The 25,235-nt window shown below is 43.4% G+C and overlaps 1 protein-coding gene across 14 annotated transcripts in view; it reads right to left on the bottom strand.

The window, feature by feature from the left end:
• Positions 1-25,235, bottom strand: part of LOC128574629 (calmodulin-binding transcription activator 1) — a 759,325-nt gene that overhangs the window by 10,947 nt on the left and 723,143 nt on the right. For 7 of the 14 annotated variants that reach the window (XM_053575459.1, XM_053575469.1, XM_053575463.1 and 4 more), the window contains 12 exons: positions 17,554-17,705; positions 14,937-15,133; positions 14,275-14,353; positions 13,717-14,032; positions 12,802-13,325; positions 9,974-10,161; positions 9,222-9,468; positions 7,852-7,923; positions 6,196-6,216; positions 4,618-4,811; positions 3,732-3,806; positions 989-1,019 (listed from right to left, as the gene is read on the bottom strand). In XM_053575459.1, coding sequence (XP_053431434.1) covers positions 989-1,019; positions 3,732-3,806; positions 4,618-4,811; positions 6,196-6,216; positions 7,852-7,923; positions 9,222-9,468; positions 9,974-10,161; positions 12,802-13,325; positions 13,717-14,032; positions 14,275-14,353; positions 14,937-15,133; positions 17,554-17,705 — 2,096 coding nt within the window. The remainder of the gene's footprint in view (positions 1-988; positions 1,020-3,731; positions 3,807-4,617; positions 4,812-6,195; positions 6,217-7,851; positions 7,924-9,221; positions 9,469-9,973; positions 10,162-12,801; positions 13,326-13,716; positions 14,033-14,274; positions 14,354-14,936; positions 15,134-17,553; positions 17,706-25,235) is intronic. The other 7 variants (XM_053575465.1, XM_053575460.1, XM_053575461.1 and 4 more) reach the window with 7 other exon arrangements.

Genomic DNA, 25,235 nt, shown 5'->3' with positions numbered 1-25,235 from the left:
GTATATGGGTAGATATTTGTGTTGTATTCTAAAATCTCAGGGACAAAAATACAAATTCTACTGGACGATCCACTGTTTTGTTTTTTTGTAGAGACAGAGTCTCACTTTATGGCCCTCGGTAGAGTGCCGTGGCCTCACACAGCTCACAGCAACCTCCAACTCCTGGGCCCAAGTGATTCTCTTGCCTCAGCCTCCCAAGCAGCTGGGACTACAGGTGCCCGCCACAACGCCCGGCTATTTTTTGGTTGCAGTTTGGCCGGGGCCGGGTTTGAACCCGCCACCCTTGGCACATGGGGCCGGTGCCCTACTCACTGAGCCACAGGCGCCGCCCTATCCGCTCTTAACTGCGATACAGAATATAGAGATTTAAGACCCTTTACATTGCGTTTTCTTTATTGCTGGGAGTCTGGTTCACTCACTATTCTAAAACGAATGTCCTGGGTTGGTTCTGAAAGGGCAGCTGTGTGTACTGACTTACCTCATAGCACCAAAGAAGGAAAGATTTAGGAAAGGGAACTACAGGAGCGGCATAACAAGGAAACGGTAATTCTAAACAAGCAATAGATTTGCCTAGGACCACCTTTAGACATTTGGACAAAGCATTTGAGAAAATGTCATGTGGCAAATTATTTTAATCATGAAAAACACTTGGTTAATATTTTCGTACAAGGCAACCTTATTTAGATTTTTTTTTTTAAATACTGAAGGCTTTGTCCACCACCTTCTCAGCATGCCCTGCAGTGGCTGCAGAAGGCCCCTCCCTTTTACTTACTCATGCATTTGTACATCCACTATACGTGACTGCTCTCCTGTTATACACAATAGCAGTGTTAGTAATTAGGGTTAGTTTTTATTTTACTCAATGTCATTCAAAATGGAGGTGAAACTTACTGGCATACCTAGGCTGCAGCCCCATGCAAGCAAGCAAAAAGCAAAATATCGAAAATGGAAGATACAGATAAACTGGCTAGCAGGCAGCTAAACTCACCCTTTTGTACAGCCTATGGTCCACCAGGGGGCTTTAGACAGTAAAACAACACCAAAGAGCTATTAGCATGTGAGGGTCACAACAGAAATCTTACAAATTGCTTTACTTCAACAAAAAAGAGTATCAAGTGTTTTCTTTTTTGGAAAGGAGGATGATGGTGGGGTATGTGAAATGAGCAGGTAGAAAATTCAGCAATTTACTTTAAGTCTTAAATTAAAAGCTGGGGTCACAGGAGTTAGAAAATGGGACTTTTTTTAGTGATTCTGGTAGCCTCTATCTACCTACCTGTCTGAGAGGGTGTCATATGAGTTTTTCTATTTTGATATAGATTTTAATGCTTCTAAGGGACAACAAACATGATAGCTTCTTTCAGAATAATTAAATAACCTAAAATGAAAACAGGATTACACACATCCCGGGGAAGATAAGAGTTTAAAACAAACTTCCAGGGTAGATTTTCAGGATTTCTTCAAGTTCCTTGTTGAATGTATTAATTGAGTATATAGGAATGGGAAGTGAATAGTGATCTTATACAGTCAGTACACAAAGGTTATTAAAATTTGCCCACATTTTCTAACATCAGAACTATATAAAGGGTCAACTAAAGAAAAGCATCAGTAATGATCTCTATTTTATTCCAAAGAATGCACAGAAATTTAGAGCCCACAATCTGATGTTTACTTCATAATGAACCTTCGTTAGTCTTCTTACCAGGTTGTTCCTAGTTAAAATATAAACCTAACAAAGGTAAAAAGCGTAATGAAATTTTTCTCTACCAGTTTACAAAAAGAGAACTCTAAAAACAAGAATGAAAGGATTGCCCTGTTCAGCCCACTTTGGGAGGCAGACTTGAATGAATTTACATTTGATTTATACCTGATTCTCTCAACTCACCGAGTGTGAACACAGGGCATAGCTTTGGCAAAAATAAAAGGATAATGTCGTTTTGCTCATAATCAGAGCTGGAGGATAAGACTAGAGGAGATGTGGGGAAGCACAGCACAATTCAGCTGTGGGCATCCTGCTGTGGGATGACCTGGAGAACAACAGTAAGGTGGTCTTCTTGGAAATAAAACCTGTCTGCAAGGACTAAGCAAAGTGCCGTGGAAGCAGAGGTGCCAACGTGACTCCGCTCAAACTGGCCCAAATCTATTGCTTTCAGGGTGAGACAGTCTTCCTCGGTTTTTCACTTTGCAGATGTAACAGGGAAAGGGAAGAAGGGGCTGTGAACGCAGTTGAGAATGAAAGGGAAAGGGCCAAGATGAGCCCTCACTATTTTCACCAGAGCAAGGAAATCAGCTACTCTGTTCCTGAGGGCCCAGATGCTAAGTCACAGGTCTGACTGAGTTATAAAGAGAAGAGAGTGAACATGGTAAGGCTCACGAACTCATTCCCTAAAGCTGCAGCCACGCCTGTGTTTCGCTGCACTTCCTACCAGGACTTCCTTTGTCAGAGCCTGTTAGCTGTCACACGGGAGAGGGGGACTCTCCGTCACTGCCGGCAGACAGCGCGCTGCTGAAGCACGTGTGGGAAGTGTACACTAGCTTCTGCCACAGTGCGGGGAAACCTGCATCCTAACAGATGCTCTTTTTACATTTGTTATTGTTGTTAATGCACTGCCTGGGCATGTTTCCTTCTACGGTCACGTGAATGAATTCTTTCATGAATTTAAGTAAAAGTACAAGTAACCAGTCAAACGCTATTAAGTCTCAAAGGCAAAATATTTCCAAAGCTAGCAATAGGCTGGTTGTAGGAGTAAGGAAAACTACAGGGAACTCTGAAGAATAAAATTAAATATGAGTACTACGGCTTTTGGTACAATCAAACGGGAGGAGGAGATAAGACGTTAAAGAGACTGTTTCAAAGCTTGGTTCTATAAACCGCTCGGCTCCTGATACACAGAGAAACAGCAAAGCCACATGTAAACACAGCTCAGAAGGCCATTGCTACAGATGTCAGGTTGGAATATTAACCTAAATAAAGGAAACGCTTTCGCCAGCCCCCCAACAATCTAAGGAAAGAGTCTTGTCGTCATAAAAAAAGCTTATGGAGACAGAGAGATTTCTCTAGCTTAGCTCCCTAAGAAGATGCTGTGTCCCAGAGGAACCCCGGGGTCACAAGATCCCATATACTTCTAACCTCAAATGTGCCTATGATCGCAGTTCTTTCTTTTCCTGCACAGTTTCATTCCAGTACTTTCTCCCTGTTCTTCCCTCATCACAGGAGAGGCTTTACTGGTAATTAATAGACCGTGTTAGCTACTGCACAGCCAGCAGGGGGCACCAGCTATTTAGCAGAGAATCTACATCAGAAAGCTTGGATGGAATTAATGGTTTTCTTTCCTTTCCTTGAGAACAGAAAAGTGTTTATTTTCTGTTTGGATACACGTTAGCATATCCAAATATCCCACAGTAAGGGATTAGCATGAAGAGCATTCTTACAAAGTGGCACATAAACAATAGGTTAAAGAGAAATTTATAATTAAAAGCTACATTCAAAATAAAACAGAAAAACACTGGCACGAATCTCCATCATTCGACATACACAACCTAGGCAGAAGTGGCTGCCAGAGTTTGACAGTAACAACTTAGTCCTTAGTTAGTGAGGTCTATCATCTTACTGTAATTTAGGACACTTGCTCTGACAATTTTCTGGGTGGCATTAGCCTTACACGGGAGTTAGTGAGTGGTAGGGTTGTTTTATTATTCTTGATAGAAAAATGTAGAGATGAGGATTAATGTACCTGTGGCGACAGCGGCGTAGAAACCTCATTATTTTTCGAGCAGCTTGGTCCTGCTTTTTGGTTAGCAAACTGCTCCTGGAAAAGCCAGAATATTATTGTCAAAAGAAAGCCTAAAATGCAAAAGTTGGAAACTGGTCCGTGGTGATGGAGGACTTTATTAATTAAGCAGTTCACGAAGCAAATCCAGGGGCATACATGCGTGTGGTTTTCAAAAGGTGAAAGAGTCATGGCATTGAGTCTGGACACTGCCAGGACAGAAAGGACGGGGCATGTGTAAGGACTTTGACTTTTATGCTGTCTTTAAGCAGACAATATAAAGACTGAAAATAACTTGGCCCTTAAATATTCCTGCACATCTCTTTATAAGCTCATTATATGGAAAAAGCCATTCTGGCATTAGATGGGCATTCTTAGTCCAGAAGATGATTCACCTGAGTTTGATCATTTCTTTGGGCTATTATCTTCTAATTTTTATCAATATATGTTACTTTGCTAAATGTTTTTACTGCACTCTCTAAAATGGAATAGCTTAACCCTGATTACTCCTCCAAGGTTACAACATGCCAGAATTACTACTATAATACAATGATATCTTTTTTTAGCAAAAACTTTGGTCCTGCCAAATTTTGATTTAAGCCGAAATTGGAAAGTGACATCCAAATAATTGGGGTGGGGGCTACAGAGAAAGGGTTAAACCGTCAAAATTAGATTCATGGCACAGGCATAATTTTGAAGTCACTACACCTAGAATATTCTGGAAAAAAAAATAACTGCAAATGCATTAGCCTCCATACAGACCCTCATGTCAATATAGGGCAATTCTTTCATCTAAGTCAGAGTTTTTTTCCCTAGATAGCTTTACCTCCAAGAAATCTCCTCCACTCACCTGAGTTTCTGTTGTACGATCACAGCTGTCCGGCGAGCCTGCCGTCTTTTGCCACATTTCTTATAACTCCGGTAATACTTCTGGATCAGCACAGCAGCCCGTCGGCTCTGCTGAAATTTTTTTTGTTCATAATAACTTCGGAATTTGCTCTGGATCAGAATGGCAGCCTGTGTCATCTTTTTATAAAGTGCATACTGCAGGGGAGACAAGAATAAGCAAAACAGTAACAACAGGAGCCACACGAGTTTACGTGTCCTTTGAGCTTACCGGGGAAGGGAAGAAGGGAGACTCAGCTCCCCCTTGGTATTATATTCTCTGTTTTGGGCTCAGTCACAAGAGGCAAATTAGGAATCTTTACACCTACCTTTCCAAAATACAAAATAGTACTTTAAGGGTTGCCTTCAGATTATAACACATTGCTTTATATGTGTTCCCCCCCAAAAAAAGATACCGTACCAAAATACTTTGCCCTTCTTGAAAAAAATTTCACAGTAATATTTTGAGTCTAAAAACACTGAGTAAAATTTTAAGTGTTTAAGATTAATATTGACCATTCAGTTTTGAAACATTTTAAATCTTTTTTATGGCTCCCAATTCCCACCATGAACAAATCTGTGTTAGCAGTCAGCACCTAATTTCTAACTATCATTCCACATGACAAGTTTCTAACTGAGTTGCAAGGTCCCAAATACAAGGCTTATCATGAAACGCTGACACCTTTTAAGCCTCTTTAGCTGTGGTGAAGCGGTAAAGCCGGAAGGTCGTCACTGAGCTGGGGACTGCTCCGGAGCCAACACTAGCAGCCCCCTCCTCCCCCCAGCCCACTGCAGAGTTATAAAAGTCAGGAACGGAGGCCCAGGGGGATAAATCCTCTTCCACATCACTTTCTAGGCAATAAAAATACTGCTCTCTCCATGGTTTAAAAATGCTACGTATGAATCTCTAATGAAGTCGATAGAGTATGACTCTTGGGACAAGAAGAATGAAGCCCTGGGCTTGGCAAGAAGGCAACTTACCATTGCAATGAAAACTATCCCCCAGAAAGGCCCTGTGCCTGCCTCACTGTCTCTGGATGTGTGAGGAGGAAGGAGGGAGGGAAACTTCTCAGAATGTCCAAGGAGCACGACTCCTCTGCAAGAATCTTTAGTCTTATCTAACCTGCTTTTTATTTTCACTGGCCTGAAAGTCTTTCAAGACAAAAACACTGTACCCTACAGAGCTTCTGTGATTTTCTTCATCTTGACCTGTACACACTGCACATTCAGACCCACTGGGCCACAGTGAAGCACATTGAGAAAAAGGGACTATTTACTTAGTGGCCACTGGGCTCACGTTACTTGGCTTGAGTCGATTGATGGTAGCCAAGAAAATGTCCATTTATCATTAATGTTAAAACCCACTCCAACTGAACACCAGGTGGTCCCCGGAGGATGGATGCACTGTGGGTGGGTGGCCTGACAGGGCAGCATGTCTATTTCATGACGTGCCATCTCAATGGCCCTCCGTGTGGTGGGTGATGGGTGTGGAGTTTGTGACTCTGGTGGAATGGTTTGTGAGAGGACTTGGGTGTATCATTACCTTCAAGGCTATCCATGTCAGCTTGGGGGAGAAACAGAAAATACAAGATTAACGTTAGATTGCTGAATATAATGGAATTAAAAACCAGAATCAATAAAACTCCCAACCAGAAAAAGAAAAAAAGAAAAGCAACCTGGTTATATTAATGCCTTCCGTTTTCCAAGGTATTTGCTTTATAACTATCAATAGTTTCAAAAATAATGCCTTCCGTCTTCTTAGCTGTAGACAACGTAACTTTGGGAGGGGGCTTTATTTTTTTAAAAAGCAAACTCACATTTTGGAACAAATACCTGTTGTAATCACAGACTTGAAACCTTGATGCTGTCTCTCACTGTGCTCCTAGGAAACCTGCTCAGCAAACAGAAGCCGGTCTAGTCCCCTGCCGAGGGGCTACAGGTAGGTGGTGTCAGCGTTTGCACAATAAACCTTTGTTTTCTGGGATCGTGAACTCAACTGGCTATAACCTGAAGGCATCTCCTCCCCTATCCCCCACCACGGATAGGGCTTAATCCTCGAGAATCCAGAGAAAATAGCAACCCTGTGAGAAGTCGAAGCAAGCCCTCAGTGGAACCAGAGAACATAGTCCCAAATTTCTCTGTAACTATTACACATCTTAGCATTTATTACTCTGCAACTAATAGGTTTGAAACTGCCAAAACCACAACTTTATAAACCAAGTTCAAGAATCTGCTGATAGGACTGAATTTTACCATGTGAACCAGTCAAAACTCAACCAGGCGATTTTTCATATTTGAAAACCACCTTGATGATTAGAAAGATCTAAAATTTATTTCTCTGAGCCTCAGCTTCTTCATCTGTAAAATGGAAATAAAACTATTTACTTCAAATTACCATAAGGTGCGACTGAGATGGTGTGTCTAAAAGTCCCACAGTAGTGTAGATAAAGTGCTTCACGAACATTAGGTCCTTGGTAGTGTATTTAACACTACAAATTGTTTTGGAAACAGTCATAGTGCACAAAAGAGTCCTTAGACATTCTTCCTGCACCTCTTAACTAAGGAATGAAACAGCAGTTTAGGATACCCTGAGCTTCCAAAGATTTTCAAAGATTTTTACAATTCTTCATTTACGACTGGATATGAAGAAGCTGAGAGGTAAATGGCCAAATGGCCAATGATGACATATTCATGTCATGCAATGTCAAAGGTAATGGGTAGTATTTCCTTCTCCAATCACCATATACAGCCCCCTAGAGTTCTTTAATTACCAGGGAGTTTTAAATTATGGATTTATCCAAATTATTGGATCATAGAGCCTCACTTAGAACACAAAAATTTTCTTTGCACCAGACCCATATCTCAGGTAAGTGATAATACTATAATAAAAGGTAAAAAATTTGAACAAAAATTCTTTTATGGTGCAAGTTTAATTGCAGATGGCTTTGTTTTGTCTTCCTCTGTTTTTGCCTTTTTTTTTTTTTTTTAAGAGACAGAGTCTCAATTATGTTGCCCAGGTTGGACTTGAACTTCTGCCTTAGCCTCTAAACCAGCTCCTTTTGGTTTTTAATTGAGGTGGCAATTCAAATTCTTTGTAAGGAGGGGCTGAATGCAGTGCTTGTTAGCCACACTGCACGTCAGAATCCTGGGTGGCCTGGTGAAGCTCATCCTCCTTCTGCGGCACAGAACTGCTGTTTACCTGTTTGTATTTCCTGTAACAGCGCTGAATGACAGCAGCAGCTACTTCTTGCTGTTCCCGCAAGGGTCGTCCCTTAAAGTGAAGTGAAGGACAGAAAATCAGCCATGATTCAATGTAGGAAGTGTCAGCTTTCTCAAAATTTAAACAGAATTGCTATTTATCCAATGCAACTTTCTTAGAACTGAGACTCTAGGGTTATCAAAATACATTGATAATTAACTATAAATATAAAAAAAAAGAGTTGACAGACTAAATCTCCTGCTATTCTTATTTCTAAATAAACCATGATATTTGAATGTTAGAATTTTTGAAGTATTTAGCAAATTAGGGACTGTATAAAACTGTCTTGCTAGATCTCAACTGTCTTTCAGATAACACCAACCACTTTACTTTTAGATCAACGATTAACGGCTTCTGACACCTTTTGTGGGAGCAGGGAGGTTACAGATGGTCTCTGAGAATCTCTAGAAGGCTACGTAGCCTCTCTTCACCAAACACCTATGTTTAGAAAGCTTTACCATGTGATTTTAGGAGTCCAGGGGCTGCCTATAGTTGGTCCCAGGCCCCCAGGTGGAAATCCCTGTTTTAGGTCATAAATACCCGTGGCAGAAGAGCCAACTTGCTTATGTTAACTAAACAATAGATATGCATTATCACTACAAACAGGAGGGTGAGATGGTGCCATCATACTACTGACAGTTTTATTTTACTAGAGCTTCTGAAAATAAATTTAATGTGACATAATCAATAATTTTAAACACAGATTCTATAAACACATGAAATCGTCTTTTAAGAGACTCGAAAAGAGATGCTGCTATTGGGGTGGTGGTAGAATAGAAGCATCACATTGTCCCACGCCCAGGGAGCCTCATTCCTGCCCTGGCCTCCCCTGGGCAGAGGCAGGTCCCAGCCAGATAACTGAGGAGACCACAACTTTTTAAAATTATTCTATGAAGGTGCTTTAGGGACTCTGGAAATATTTGATTCTTGTTTCATTTTTAACTATTTAAAAAATGGCCTGGGATAACCCAAAAATTCTGGAAATGGACAGCAGTGATAGTTACATACTGGGAATGTTCTTAACGTCCTATTTCATATGCTTAAAAATGGCCAAAATGGCAAGTTTTATGTAATGAATGTTTTACAATAAAAAAAGTTCACAAAGCAAATATACATACAGACATCCTATACACCGAACTTTAATAAATTAGAAGCTTCCAAAAATTTCTATAAATTTGGAGAAAAAAAACAGTAGTTTATTATGCATTAGTATTATGTTATGTTAGTTAATGGCATTAGTTTAAATTTCTCACTTTTATCTGTCCTCCCTGATCTTAACAATGTCCCATCTTGACTTTGTCCTGCTGTACCTTGTATTTCCGGAAGGCTGTCTGGACGAGCCTAGCGGCCTCATAGAGCTCCCTCTGCTCATGGTCAGACAGAGTCAGCTGAGCAAACTCATTCTCCACCTTCTCACTGGTAGATGCGCTCAGGAATTCTGACCAGTCTGCGGCGGAGGGTAGGTTGGGTTTCTCAAAAGCTATTTCACTGACTGGAGAGCCTGCGGGGCTCAGGCTGGTATTAGAAGAGGGTGTGAGAGGCTCAGTATACGCACTTCTGAAACAACAGGAGAAAAAGGAGGGAGATTAATGATTGATCTGCACAACCTGTCTCCTCAATTATTGGGACAAGATGGTTATCTACCAAAGCTGCTGTGGGTGATTTAGAACGAGCCTTCATTCAGTCAGGTAAGCTGCCAGACAGAGTGTGTAAAATTGTCCTCCAGTTAAATAAATCCATACTTGGCATCCGTTAGGAGCTCGGTTCTGTGGCTAAATATCAAACCCACTAAGTGCACTACCCTGTCCTTATGAAACTCCAATTGAATTGGAGGGAAAACATTACATTATCTCAGATGCTCTGACACCAGGCAAAAAAATAACACGAGAGGTGAGGACAGCTGGGCCTTGAAAGCGGAGATGGTCTCACCACAGTCCTTCCTTCCTTACTTGGTAAGGTCTTATATTATGCAGCATTCATCAAATATATTTAATTAGCCCCCTTTGCCTCTAATTAAATCCAGGAATTTGTACTGGGTAGGGCCCCCCACAATTTCACTGACCTGATCTGGGCAGCACTTGGCAGACGGTCGGCGTCGGCCAGATAACTGGCCAGCCAGCTCATGGTACTGCTGGTGCTGGCAGCACCTGTCCTCTCCACGCCCGAGGCCTCCATGGGCACAAAATTCTCCTGCTTGATTCGGTCTGGTGTGGCTTCAATAATGTGTTCCGCCAAGGTCATCATGTTCACCTGGAATCAGAAGTTCACAGAGGGTTAGGAAAGGAACCTTACAAGTTGTCTAAGTCTTCATCCCCTCCCCCACATTGGAAAGAAAAAAACCAAGGGTGTGGGGCGGGGACAGGTTTATGACACCATCGTTGCCACTCAACTATCATTTTGAGGTTATAACAATTCACCCAAATATGCTGAGATCCTGAGACCTGATTTTCTCCAAATCATAGTTTGGCTGAAAACCTTTTGCCATCTCTTAGAGAACTTCCAGCTTGTGCCCATGCTCCATTCTTGGTTAGGATCAACCAATGAATAATACTACAACTGGGCACATCTAGAGTAAGTGGTAAGAAAATGTGGTGGCGGGCGGCACCTGTGGCTCAAGGAGTAGGGTGCTGGTCCCATATGCCGGCGGTGGCAGGTTCAAACCTAGCCCCGGCCAAAAACCAAAAAAAAAAAAAAAAAAATGTGGTGGCATTATGAGTTGCCTAAGCAGTATCCACCTGCCCCTTTTCACCTTGCCTAGAGAACCTCAGTCTTGCAGCTACAGCAGCAGCAAGCCAACCCCCAGGGAACAGATGGTGCCTGACCAAAGCCAATTGTGAGGCTCCTTTTCTTGATTTCCTACCTTCTGTGCACTCAACAGAAGACAAGTGACCCATTTCCAGACAATAAGACTACACAGCAGGAGTCTGCTGGGAGGGTCTGGTACAAAGCTTTTTGTTTTCTGACAAAAAGGTACCAATGCACCTGGCATGTCCCCGTCCTCTCTTCTTCCTGCCGTGACTACAGACAAGCCTGGGCGGCCATGCCCTAAAGCAACAGGCATGAAGAGGAAAGCCAACAAGAACGGAAAACTAGACAAGAAACCCCTGGTCCCTGATGGTGTCAGTGAGCAAATGAACCCCTGCATTTCTTGTCATCTGGAAAAAAAAAAATCATTTTGCATTAACCCAACATAGTTAGGCTGCTGGTGCTTGCATGGAAGATACAGTCCTAACAGATACAGTTAAGAATGCTCAAAGCTGGTTTGAATTAAGGTGTCCTTTATCAGAATCAGAGATAAGAGCCCATTTTAAAAAATTTTCTTGCATACCTCTCAAAAATGGTAATTGCAATTTGGCAATTTAGGTCTTTAAGTGAATCAAAAATGTTCTGAAAGGAGCTAGACAAAGGTGATCAAATCCAACATGAAATTAGCCTTAAAAACATCACATGCAAGACGCTTGAGGCCAGATGCAGAAGATTATGTATTGTATGACTGCATTAATATGAAATTTCTAGAAAAAGCAAAACTCTAGGGATAGAAATCAGATCAGTGATTGCCGGGAGCTCTGGGGGGTGGCAGAAGTGTTCTAAAAAGGGACTGTGGCAATGGCCGCACAGGGTATAAATTTACCAAAATTCATCACATGGAGTACTGAAAATGGGTGAGATTTGGAGCATGTGGAATTATACCTCAGTAAACTGTTAACAAATGCATATCTTGGATAACTTTCTCAACCTTCATGAAAGAACAGGAAATAATTTTTTATAATAGGAGTAAAAAGAAAAAATTAAGGGATAAATATATCACAGTTTTCTTCTCCTTCTATATTGGCTTTCTTGATTTGTGACTCAAACTGTAGGAAATCCTGCCTTTATTCCTTTCCCATAAAAGTATTCAAATATTTGTATTAAAAGCAAAGTGGAATTTCTGAAACCTGAAGATTACCACATGGTGGTCACTCCCTAAATCTTTCTCTAGTTTATGTACCCGTGTATTAAGATGTAAGGACAGGTGTGGGCCCTCTAGTGGGAGACTTTTCCATTTGTTTGGGGTTCTATCAATGGGGAGTTAGAAAGAGAAGCAGCCAAACATAGTTTTTAGGTTGCTCTTTTGGTCCTTGCCTATATACAGTGTGTCCCAAAGTTGCCCTACGTAGGGAAAAAATTGTAGCTAAATGTACCTTTATTTACAAGATATTCATTACAAAATTTTACAGAAAGGTGGCCAACACATAGAGAGTATTTTGTGATGAATATTTTGTAAATAAAGATACATTTAGATACAATTTCCCCTTTTCTCTCTATACATGGACTTTAGGTTCGACCTTTGGGACACCCTGTACATTGATGAATGGAATTTGCTTAATAGCCTAATGTCAAATTGCTTCAGTTCATATTCTCTTAGTCTATGGCAAGTTGAGCGCCCTGAAAGGATTCTGGATTTTGACATTTATTACAAGGGGCAGTCAGTTATCAGATTTAGGGACATTTTGCTGCATCTCGTGAGACACTCACGCCATATATGCCCTTTACAAGGGCTAGGGGATGGCTACGTCGATCCACGTCACATGTGCAGTTCAAAATCTAGCCACAGCTTTCCTATTTTTAGGGTCACAAGTCCATTCTAACAAGTGACATCAGTGACATCAGTGAATACGGACACCGAGAGAAAGCAGACAGCTCGCCTGAGAGTGGTGAGTGAGTTCTGAGGGGCTGGTGCAAAGAGGGTGTCACTGGGGTGCAAACATGGGCCCAAAGGAAGAAGTTGCTCCAACATTAAGCACAAAACCAAACTTCTACTCCTTCAGTGGGTAGAATGCTACACGACCTTCAGAAACTGCCGGTGACATCAAGGCAGCCACTCTGCTTGTACGCCTGGGCAGCGCTTACCTGTATGTCATCCATGGGCTGTGAGCACTCTTCACTGTCTGCACTATCACGGTAGGCCCCCATCTCTGTGTTCACCACCTCTCTGTTAGCCATCATCAGGACACTCATTGGCTCCCGCGGACGCACCTGTGAAGGTGCTGCGTCCTTTCCTACACTGGTCCCCTTCGGATTTCCAGTCACCTGTACTGTAGACACACCAATGTAAAGATCTTTGGCATTCCACTTTACTACAGGCTGAGATCCAGAGGCTTGGAATCCTGCAGTCTCTGGAGTGGGAGGGGAGAGTTTCCGGCTGCAGTCCCTCACTCCTTCACTGGGGCTGACTGTCTCAGGGACAGGCTGCTTAGAACTAGGGCTTTGCCTCCTGATATTTGGCTGTTCCAGACTCAGTGCAGTGGAAAGCAGCTTCTCCTGCCTTGCCTGGAAGTACTCAGGGTTCAATTTATGCTTTTTGGGAGCCGGAAAATCTTTGTGGCTCTCACTGCTGTAGTAATTAGAGGGTTCAGACCGAGGTCTTCTCAGCTCTGAAAAGTACAGTAGAAAGGATAGTCAGGACAGGTGATAAAATCAGGAAACCTAAAGAATTAACACTTTCTCTATGTCTGAGAGTTACAAAGCACAAAGCCGGAACTCAAGACACGTCCCTAATACTTAATTATTCCCTCCTAGCATATATTGTGTTCAGATAATCCTCCTTCAAAAATTTATACTTCTCACATGAACATAGAATTTTTGCTACTTTCTATATTTTTTTGGGGGGGTTGGGGTGGGGCACTAGGCATTCTTAAAGGAAAATCAGAAACATTAAAAAAAATAAATCTATGTGACTATCTTCTGGACTTTTCTGAGGACAGGTACATGAAAGCAAATGGGAGCCCTGTCAAGTTCTGAGATGTAATAATTTTGAATTCTTACCTGGATTGGTACTTGCAATAACAGTGACTCCTTTGGGTATTTCTGTAGAGTTAATGGCTTCACTGTGCCACTGGGCCATCCAGCTCTCTGTAGCAGGCTCTTCACTTGCAGGACAGTGGATCCTGGGGTTCTGACCCAGCTGAGCCTGCTCATCTCTCTGCAGGTGCTCCAGACATTCTGCTAATTTCACATGACCCCTTGACCTAGCAATTCCCAAAGGTAGTCTTCCTAGAGAGTCTGGAATGGAGATGGCCCGTCGGTCCCACTTGTACAGCACGACAGCAGCTTCCAAGTGCCCTAGGGCACATGCCCACATCTAAAAGACAAGAGGACAGAGACAAGTTTCTTAGTAAGAGATTAAAACTGTATTTCACTTTTGTCAGTGCTGCCAGTTGGCAAGCTAGTCCTTAATGGCAATCTCAGTGGGGCCATAAAAAGTTGCCATTTACAAAGTATCTCACAAATGCTGTATGTCAACAAGAGATAACAATGAGAACCAGGCATATCCCAAAGCCAGATGGGAAAATCTCTTGGGGACTAAAGGAACCTACTCCTTACCAGAGGAGTGCAGGAGAAGTGGTCCACATTCAAAGGGTCAACTTCCAGTTCCAGATCAATGCTATCTGCATGCTTTGTACTGTAAGAGACAGCATCAGAAATCACCGCTCTATTAATCAATGCTAAAAGGAAAGATCAAACTACCACAAAACCCCACAAAGATGAAACCAAACTGTAAAGAAATGGAGTTCCAGGTTTCTCAGGCAGCTAGGACTCTCTCTGGCCAGCAGAGATGTCCGAACTTTTTTCCCTCTGCTGCACATTGGAAGAAAGGTTGTCTTGGGCCACACATTAAATACACAAACACTAAGAAAAGCTGATCAGCAAAAAAAAAGGTCTGTGCATCATTTTCGTGATATCAAATACCACAGATAAGCAAAGAAAGTCCTCACGAAATCAGCATGTGGCCTGCACTGCAGGCTGGACACCCCTGGTAGGAGTTCAAAAGAAAAAAATCCAACAATAAATTAGGATCTCGTTCAGTATTTTCTGGAGAGAAATTCATAAAAAACCCTTGGAAACTATGTTAGAGAAAACCTTTTGCTCACAGGCTACAATGCTTAGAACAGCCAGATTTCTCTCCACAGGTATAAATCCTCAGGAAGAGTTTGACACTGATAAGCAGCGAGGCTGACCCCAAGTTGCCAGCACCGCAGGCTTACCGCCACTTGATGAGGGTCTGGATGAGAGTGGCATAGCCCTGGGCAGCAGCCAGGTGTAACAGCGTCATCCCGCGGAACGTCTTTGAATGGATCAAGTGCTTGGACTTGGCCCAGCAGGCTCGGCTCATCATCTTCTCACACACGACGACTACACGGCTCTCGAAGCAGCTCCCCAAGGTCCCAGTCCCGGAAGCACACTACATGGAAAAGCACATTCAGACATCAGGACGCCAGGCCCCCACCAAGTCAGCATTCTGATGGCCAGGAAACAAATGCTCTAGAATCAGCACCTCGAAACAGAAAACACAAAACACTAAAATCAAGGAACATCGTGAAACAGAGAAGCGAAGGTGCTTGGTCTTGCAGCACTGCTCTGCAGCTGTGTGGTATGATGTGATCTCCCCGACCTTAAGGACACGGGAGTCCATCTGTTTCTGCTGACACTGATCACAAGCATCATGCCTGTCTCAGGGAGAGTGTGTACTACTTTAAGAAAAAAAAAAAAAAAAAGGCTCTAGCCTCCCAGTTGAAATCAACATCGTAGGCAGAAAACCGCCCTGAGAGGACAAAGCAGAGTTGGCTTTCCTGATGTTTCCACCTGGGGATCCAGAGCTCTGTGCCTCCTTTGCTTCTTCTGAAGGAGAATTAAGTCACTTAGATGTGGATTTTTTTTTCCCTCTCAAGAAGCACTTACTAATATCTGGTAATAATTCGGTCCTCTGTATAAAGTAAAAAGGATGCTGGAGAAAGCACAGAGATCTTGAGTGTTACTAAGAACAATAAAGGTATAGGAAAGAGAAATTCATGTATTTTAACCACACGGCTTTCTTCCTGTGAATCTGTTGCAAAGGAAAAAAATAAAATCAAAGTAAGTAATCTCAGTAAGTTATCCGAGTCTCTAACCCCAGTTTTATGTTTAACAATCCCCTCCCCCAAATAAATGGGCATATCCAGCCTAATTCACGTCTCTGGCGTTATTTTTAATTCTATTTTTTTCTGGTAATAAATGCCATAAATTTCAACTACTATAGAAATACTGTGGCTCCTGGTTGCTTTTATCTTTAAATCTGGGGAGAAAAATGCCTCCAGAAATAAAAGGCAGATGTGGGACATAATGTCCCCTTACAGAGCTGTAATGCCTTGAAGGCACAGCGGGGTGACCCCATGGTGCCGATGGGCCTGGCTGCCCCACAAGGCCCAGCAGAGCCATTTCTATACACACCAGACAGACAGGGAAATCGCACAGGAGAGTGAATGAAGAAGCAATTTTCTTGTATTAAACAAAAATGAAAAAAATTAAAAAAAAATGGTCAAGTGTCTATATATACAGGAGACACAGGCATTTACTGAAGCCAATTTAAACTGATGAAGGAATATTCAATAGTAGTTAATATGGGATAAGATTATAATAGCCAGATGCCATATAGCTGAGCTTTAAGACGAAATCAACTGCCATTCCCTTTTTGCAACCTTTGCTGGTGAAAAAAAATATTTTATGGGGATCTCTTATTTTAGCCATGAGGTATATTCAACAACGATTACTTCTTTTATAAAACACAGTAGTGTCAGGTGAAGCAGCAGCCTGTCTTAGCCTCAATGACATGTCACTAGGTGCCAAACCTTCTCTTTTCTATTAATTTCTGAAGACAGGGAAGACAGAAGAAGAAAGTGTGAGGAGAAGGGAGGTCCCTTTCTGGGTTGCGGTATACTACGTTTTGTTTCCATCTGTTGTTATTATGAAAATATTACTGGGCGGTGCCTATGGCTCAAGGAGTAGGGCATCGGTCCCATATGCCGGAGGTGGCGGGTTCAAACCTAGCCCCGGCCAAAAACCAAAAAAAAAAAAAAGAAAGAAAATATTACTGACACTCACTACTTGAGTTCTCAGGTAACAACTCAGTAGTGGAGGTTGGAAATACTACCAGCCTCTTTAAATTTATCTCTGGGGTCTCTGGAAAAATTATTTCTGCCTAGGAGATTTTCCCAAAATGAACTTCTCTAAAGCCTTCTAGGCCAATGGGACGCTAAGATAATATTCAGTAATTTCCCTGTCCTTAGGAGTATAATACATTGTTCATGGAATTTATGAAAAAGCAGGTAAAAGATGCTGCACCAGATGAGGTTGTTCAGTGCTGCATAATCGCATAAACTGTTTCTCTGGGCCCTTTCATACTGATCTTCTTGAGTTTGTAAGAGGCTTATAAATTACTGAATTCAATTATGTTTTATACACCTCTCTTAAGATAGGGATAAAATACAAAGCAGGGAGATTCTAATTTAGTTCTGAGCCCTAGCAGATCTGAGTCACCATCTGGCCTCTAATTTTTCATTGGGTGCCCTCCTGCCACTGCCAGGTCAGAGCAGTGAATTCTGAGCTGAGTAAGATCAATATACTAGATCCGGGCGGCACACAGGTGAGAAGCTCCACATCCCGGGGCTTCTTTTATATTACACAGGTTACAACTCTGGGAAGTACAGGCACTCTCAAGCACTTCCTTGGACATCCTGCCCATCCCAGGAAGGTTGACAGGCAGCGGAGAAGGGACTTGTGACCCACCGCCTCACCCATCAGTATGATGCTGGACAAAACAAGATGGTCACCAGCACAGAATCCCACCTGGGCTTGACTGCTGCCGCTGCTGCTGCTGCCGCCACCTCCGCTGCTGCCTCCTCCGCTCGCTTGTCTGTGCTGCTGGGACCCCGTCATCTCGGCCATCCTCCTTTCCATCTGCTCCAGTCGCTCCAGGATGGACATCCTGAACTGGTTATCTAGGGTAGAGCAGGGGGTCAGAGTGAGGTTGTGTCTGGAAACAAAGCAGTTAACGTGCGCTCTATCCCAGGACGGGCACCTGCAGGCTCTGAGTAACAGCACCAGATCAGAGAGGTCTGGCTGGACCTTGCAGCACGGCAGTGGGTCTGGTACTTTACACATGACGGTAGCACCACAGAGCCCGAAGGTCTCAGATAAAGGAACAGTAAATCCCTTTGTCAAAGATCCAGGTTTCAGGTTCCTACCACCCCGTTTCTTTGTCTAATTCCCCAATGGAAACCTCACCATGAGAGCTGGTGGAGCAAATAGATGGAATGAGTACAATTTAATTCAAAAGAAGAAAGCGATCACTGCAGGAAAAGAGGATATATTAAACCCACCGAAAAAAGAGTGGTAGCCATTGGACTCAAACACTGAAAAAAAACAAAAAAACAAAAAAACCTTACATTTTACTTCCTCACCCAGGCTCTAGCTTTTATAATTCATTTTAAGGTTAGTATCCCTCACTGCCCGAGACCCTTACACATTTCTTTTAACACACATCTCAATCAGAGACAAACACAAAGAAAAGCTTTAATTCTGTGTAAGAGGAAACCAGCCAGGGCTGTTAACTCAAGGAGAAAAAGCTCGTGATTATACACCCCCTCACGGAGGTAAAAATGTACATGTCCACTGTTACACCTGCGTGTGTGCACATACAGCACACGTAGATTAGAACTGCGTTACCTGTATGTACACAAGGAGCTGAAGCCATTCATAAAATCAACCCACCTATATTCATTTAAAATATTTTAATGAATAAACCGGGCCAGATAATTAACAGCAAACAAGAGAGAAAAAGCCTCCTTCTACCCCAGTATAGTCAGATCCGGTAAGAACACAGGATGCTGTCATGAGGAGGGATGTGGTAGGGGTGGAACTTATTAAGTCCAGGTAACACTCAAGTTTATCCAGAATGACAGACATGCCAACAACTGGGGCAAGGTCATGACAAATGCAAAGGTCCTGGGGCAGGACATCCAATGAGCAGAACGGGAGGATCATGGGAGGAGCTGGAGCTGGAGAGGTGGGCAGGAACCAGGCAGGAATAGTGGTTAAGGGCACAGGCTCTGCCATATAACAGTTACATAACTTTGAACACTGAGCAAAACCTTCAGTGCCTCAGTTTCCTCACCTCTTAAATGGGGATGATAATTACACTCCCTCAGAGGGTTGTTTATGTAAATGCTCGGAACGTGCTCAGAACGTGGTGAGCCCTAGGTGAGTGTGCTGGCCCCCAACTTCACCTTTGGACAAATGAATTAAGTGTCTGTAGCAAGTGGCTAAACAGCTGTGACAACATGGTTCTCCTCAAACTGCTAAGGGTGTAACTATTTTCAAAATACAGTCATCTGAATCATGGAAAGGAGAACCCAGAAAGGAAATATTTTATCAGTACTCCTGGCCATCCTCAGATACTACAAATTACCAGACCAGTGAGCGAGCAAAGCTTCCCGATTCCCCGGTGAGAGAGAACAGTGGGCAGGGCTAACACGGCCCCCTCCCCGCCCGCGGGCGCTGTTTCCGTCACTTCACAGACATCAACTCATTTGCTCCTCCTGACAATACATGAGGAGGGTATTGTCATCTCCCCCACTTCACAGATGAGAAAACTGAGGCAACTGGAGAAAACTAATCTGCTCGGCTGTAGGACCGGGAATTTAACCACACATGGTAACAGGAAGGGCAGGTTCTGGGAAGAGAAGGTACATACAATGAGAAATCTCAGCTTTAGGAAGAGAGCAGAAAATACCCACTCACCACCAAAGGACTCAGTGCTGACTTAGTATCAAATTGATTTTACTTCGCTAAACCACAAAAGCAAGAGGGAGACTGCTTTTCAAGAATCCTCATATTATTATTTTTCTAATAAACTATTTCCAGGAACAATACTAAAGGAAAAATCCTTCGTCTTTCAAAGTGAAAAATGACATCTTTGTTCCAACTTCACACCTACGGATAGACCAACATGGGCAAACTGGGGGATCCTGGCCCTGTTTCCTTTCTGTGACTTCTCATGGAAAACAAGATGACTAAGAGGGGTCATAAGCGTCCTCCCTCCAGATCCCACGGGTTTCCATGAGAAACCCAAAATGCTGCAGAATGCAGACACCTCCATCTCAAGCCAGCTGAAGAATAAGAATTTTACTCTTTAGTTGAGAGTTCAGCTCAAAGTAGCACAACAATAACCCTTCAGGAAATATTTATAAAATTCCCTGGTTGGCCGGGCATGGTGGCTCTCACCTGTAATCCTAGCACTCTGGGAGGCCGAGGTACATGGATCGCCTGAGCTCAGGAGTTCAAGACCAGCCTGAGTAGGAGTAGGACCCTGTCTCTACTAAAAATAGAAAAACTAGCCTAGCATTGTGGCAGACACCTGTAGTCCCAGTTACATGGGAGGCTGAGGCAGGAGGATCACTTGAGCCTAGAAGTTTAAGGCTGCTGTGAGCTATGATGACGCCATAGCACTCTACCCAGGGTGACAGAGACTCTGTTTCAGAAAACAAACAAAAAAACCCTCCTTGCTCATTTCCAACGGTGCTAAGCCGGACAGGCACTGGTGTCTGAACCCACTCAGAGATATACTCATGCATTCCATTGCAATGCCGTGGCTTCACTGCCACCAAATACCTCTTCTGCAAGCCTACAACTCTCGCATCTCATGGATGAGTTTTCACTATCCATTCCACTGGTTTCAGAGCACTGTGGAGCCAGGGGCCAAGATGAACATTCCATGACATGCGAAAGGGCAGAAGAGCATAGAGGCAGCCGCCCACCACCACTCACCAAGGCGGCTTCGGGCTGGCAGGCAGCGCTGCAGCACGGTCCCTGTGGCAGGTACAGTCACTGCAGAGACAGACACTTCCTGACCTTGCTGGGCCAGGCCACACCTACAGCATCACCAGGTCAAAACACTCCACGAGTCACGCCGACTCCACGTCTGGCCTTTGTTCCCTGACAGCACTCCCTACTGCCATGCAGTGAGCTCTGAGACGCACTTTGCCAAAATACTCAGAAAACAGTTATTTGCCTCTTGACAAAATCACATCACGCATGACAGAATGTCTGAGCCTCCCAATCCCCAAAGGAGAGAGGAGTGATCATTAAAATAAGAAACCAATCACAAACGGAAAGGGCTGAGCGGCACCCCAGGGAGGCAGGTGTGCTACACGGCACTGACCAAGAGTCCGAGAGACCTTCTGGCCGCACACACTGCCTCTCCCCTGTGCAGGGCCAGGCTACGTTTCTGAAACTTACTCAGCTGGACAGATAGGACGCTGGTCTTCATGTCTCCTTCACTAGTGAGTCAAAAGCAATGCCCTTCTGCTTGTTTTGGTTTTACAGCTACACTGTGATCATTAAAACACCGTAAAAAACTCGGCAAATTCGGAGGTCTGTATTGCTTTAATTGCATACTGTGTGATTGTGGTGTGAGGCAGAAATATAACCACTTGAAGCAAAAACAAGTTATGATTACATGAGAGAAAAAAATACATTTTAAAGATTCACTTATTCATGCACAAATATTTCCTGAGCACCTACTGTGTACTAGGTACACAGGAGTGCCCAAAACAGCAGTGAAAATATCTCTGCCTGCTTTTATTGACCAACAAGTAATTTCTGCAGTCTGAATGAACCTGAAGTTTTAGGTTAACACATAGGGGAGGGAGGGAGAGAAAAAAATAGCGTGTGGATTTAGAAGATTGATGAGTCTGGCCCCGGCTGTCACCCAGGATGCTTCAAACCCAGCCAACGTGAGTCAGCTTTGCGGGCTTTCAAGTCAGATGTCCTTAAGAAGCTACCAGACTACCCCATTGTGGGAACTACTCTGCAGAGAGACAGAGTCGGGAGTGCAAGTTTCCAAGGACACGTGAGGCCAGAAGGACCCCAGAAGTCACACAAAGCAAATCAGCTATTCTTACTCTGCCTCCTGCCCACGATTCTAAGATTTGAGTTCTTATCCAGAAGTACTAGATAGTATCTGTCTCACCAAAAGAACCAGTTACTAGCCCACTGGCTACCAAGTAAGTCCAGCCCCTCAAGGAGAAGGCAATTTATCCGCTGGAGTTCTCCTGTAAGGAAGCTTTATCTTCTTCTGTTTTTCAGTCGTCACTTAACCTGTATCAGTATGGAATCATGGACACTTTAATTTTAAACTTTGGGTCATCATCTACCACTCTGTCATTTAGTTCGCTGCTCCCACTGTTCCAGCCTTGGCCAGCAGGAGCTCTTTCAGGCTGGCTCCTGTATCCCTCATCCTCATCCTTTTTTCTTCTTTTTTGAACACTTCCTAACTTTCTGGCATTTTAAGATGCTCCAGGCTCATCTCTTATTTCCCCTGTCTCAGCCCTAGAACTAACAATTTCTCTAAGAAGTGAAGCCCTGGTTCCCCTTATTGGAGGATGATATTTAGAAACCAAGATCTGGGCGCTGGTGCGCTCACTGGTGTTGGGTATGACTGCTGCCAGGCCCTCTCAGTAGACAGAGCTAGGAAATATCGGTAGAACCACCCACCTTCACACATTTATCTACAGTCATTCCTACACCTGCCTGTATACACATTAAAATAACCAGGCGTTCATACGGATGTCTCTAATACAGCACCACGATGTTCATTATGTCCCCTGAGGGCATTTTAAACATAGATACAATGGTGATGAATGCTGAAAATGAAACCTTACTGATGTTTAAGCTACAAAAAAAGTCTAATTTCTGCATCTCAAAAGCATAGGTATAGCGTATAATACAGTAGTATAATCCACTACCTCCTTATACTCCAGTGCTTAGTTTATAAGAAAACAGAACATGTGTTTATATATTAGAAAACTTAAGTATGAAGAAAAATATACTCATAATCCTAGAATAGCTTTGAGTATTATAAAAATCAAGAAGATACAAACCTATTTCTAACCAACAATGGGCCCAAGAGGCATTGACTAGCCAGCTGGGGCTCCACATTCCCTTTGCTTTTGCTGGGTCTGCCCATCCCAGCCTCTCTTTTAGGGCTATTATGCAAAGTGTCAACACAGCACAGCCATGGGGCATCTGTCCGTTTCTTTTTGATAGGGATTCTTAATCTTCAAAGGGACTCATTTAAAAACGTCCCAAATTAATATTCCCTTAAGTGTTTAAAATTCCTAAACAATACCAAAGTTTTAAAAACAGAATGTTTCATGAAATCAGAGGCCCTCAGCACGTTCCAAGTTTAGAAAGGCTGGGGTCTGCTGCAGTGACAGCAGAGAATCCCGTGTGCCTGTGCACCTGTCGTAACAAAACATCTGTGCCAGCAAGTCAACTACTAGCCGGACCACCTAGGCCCTCACACCTACTGCTTCCTCTAGGTTTTGTACAACTCACTTTAGATCTTGGACCCTAATTAACTTTCATGGCTACAATGAGCACTGTAACATGAGGCGGTTCTAGACACTGTATCAGATGATTTTAAAATGATTTAAATTCTTCCCCTTAGACCTACAAAATAAACTTTAATTTAACCTCTTTGTTGTGGCACAGAATGCACCTTCCCAACCACCCCAGGCTACATTGCTAGTGATCCCTCATAACTCATTGCTCGCCAGCACCACCTGGAAGTGACTTACCTTTCAGCCTCTGCAAATGCTGACCTCTCCCCGCGTCTACTTGGTGAGCTTACTCTTCAAAGTGTGGCTCAGACATTCCTTCAGCATCACTAATAATAACAGCAGCAACTGAGCATCTACATCAGTGTAGCAAAGGGCTGTCAACCTTCCTAATGCCGCGCGACCCTTTAATACAGTTCCTCATGCTGTGGTGACCCCCAACCATAAAATTATTTTTGTTGCTACTTCATAACTGTAATTTTGCTACTGTTATGAATCATAATATAAATATCTGATATGCAGGATGTATTTTCATTGTTACAAAGGGGCCGTGACCCACAGGTTGAGAACCACTGATCTACAGTGAGCCAGTCTACCTGTGTTATTCCTAGTCCTCGGATTCACTCTGAGAGATTTTTCCTTTTCATTGTACACATGGGGAATTTGAGGCTCAGACAATGTGCAACCTGCCCAAGGTCATGTCACCTCTGAGTTTCAGGGCAGAGATGTGAACACGGGTCCAAGTCCAGATCTGCGTTATCCCCGCTACACCCGGTGAGCCTCCCACGTCTTGCCCTGTGCCCCAACGCTACCTAACAAATGAACACGTGGTTATCGTCCTACATTGATGCTCCTAATAGAGGCTACACCGTATGCTTTTTGAAGCAGGGACCTTGTCTCGTATCCCTGGCATCATTAGAGCTCTTGAAAAGGAGTATTTCCTCTTTTTAACCTCTGGAAGGCAATTTATCAATGCCGTCATCGAAATGCTGGGGCGAAACTACTGAGTCCTTGGTGGCCTCCAGGTGGCTAATATGCCAATTAGCAGTTTCGTCTCCAGTTCCAGTCATGAGAGAGAGAGAGCCGTCAAAGTGATCAAAACCCACAGGCGCTGACGTGGGAAGCACAGGAGCAGCTCGGAGTTGACCTGGCCGGCTTCCATCTCCTCTCGGTCAGGTAAAGAGGTGATGAAACCACAGCATGCTGGAGTGAAACTCTGGTGGTAAAGCCAGGGAATTATCTGCCTCCTTCCCCGACAGACACAAACTGGAATTCCCCAGCTGTGTCACTTTTCTTGAGCCACCGAGCTTCCCATTAGAGATACTGTTCCCTGTTCTTTTTACAGGGTCCCTCTTTCCACGGGTGAAATGGAGTATTTGGAATACAAAAGACCAGAAATACGCCTTAGTGAAGGGAATTCCTCTAACTAGTTACTGAAGCGTTTAACCCATCCGTCAGGTTAAGCTGCTATACAAATATGACAAGTCATGGTGTGAAATAAGAAACGTTTTCTAGAAAAACCTCAGAAAGCGTGCATGGGTTTGAATGCCTCCACACTGGCCGATGGATAACAGCCTCTGGGCAGGAGAACTTGCTACCATAATTGTTTCAGCTGATCCACTTTGGATCTTGCTGCTAGTGTAGATGAAAAAGTCTTGCCTTGGCAGATAAATGAATGAAGAAGCAATCGTCAAATACCATCTGCTATTTTAAAACCGTTATTTGTAGCTCAAGTGCACATGTGCCCTCCTGTTGCTATTTGGACTGGGAATGAGAGGCCATCTCTCGTTCCATTTACAGCCCTTTGCTACACTGGCAGGAAGAGCTGAGGAAGCAGAAGGAGGCAGGACTTGAACTATTTCTGTAGAGAACTGTAACTGCAGCTTAGGAAGTCTCCTAAATTTTTTAGGAAGCTTAGAAAATGAAGTCACTTAATTCCCTCCCAGAATAAACGGGGCCGCCAAGGGCGTATCAAGCTGCTCCTCCCGGGCAAGCCATTTAAGATGTCCAAGTGCAGAGGAAAGGGTAAGAGCCCAAGATAAGGCACAAGCTGTACCACTCTGATTTTCCAAAGCAATGGCTAAATTTAGCCTCAGAAAAAGCTGCCATACTTCACTTTTTAAAAACTCT

This window comes from Nycticebus coucang, chromosome 22, assembly GCF_027406575.1.
Source record: "Nycticebus coucang isolate mNycCou1 chromosome 22, mNycCou1.pri, whole genome shotgun sequence".
NCBI classification, from domain to species: Eukaryota; Metazoa; Chordata; class Mammalia; order Primates; family Lorisidae; genus Nycticebus; species Nycticebus coucang.
The sequence above is the reverse complement of the archived record's forward strand: the minus strand, read 5'-3'. Positions and strand labels throughout refer to the sequence as shown.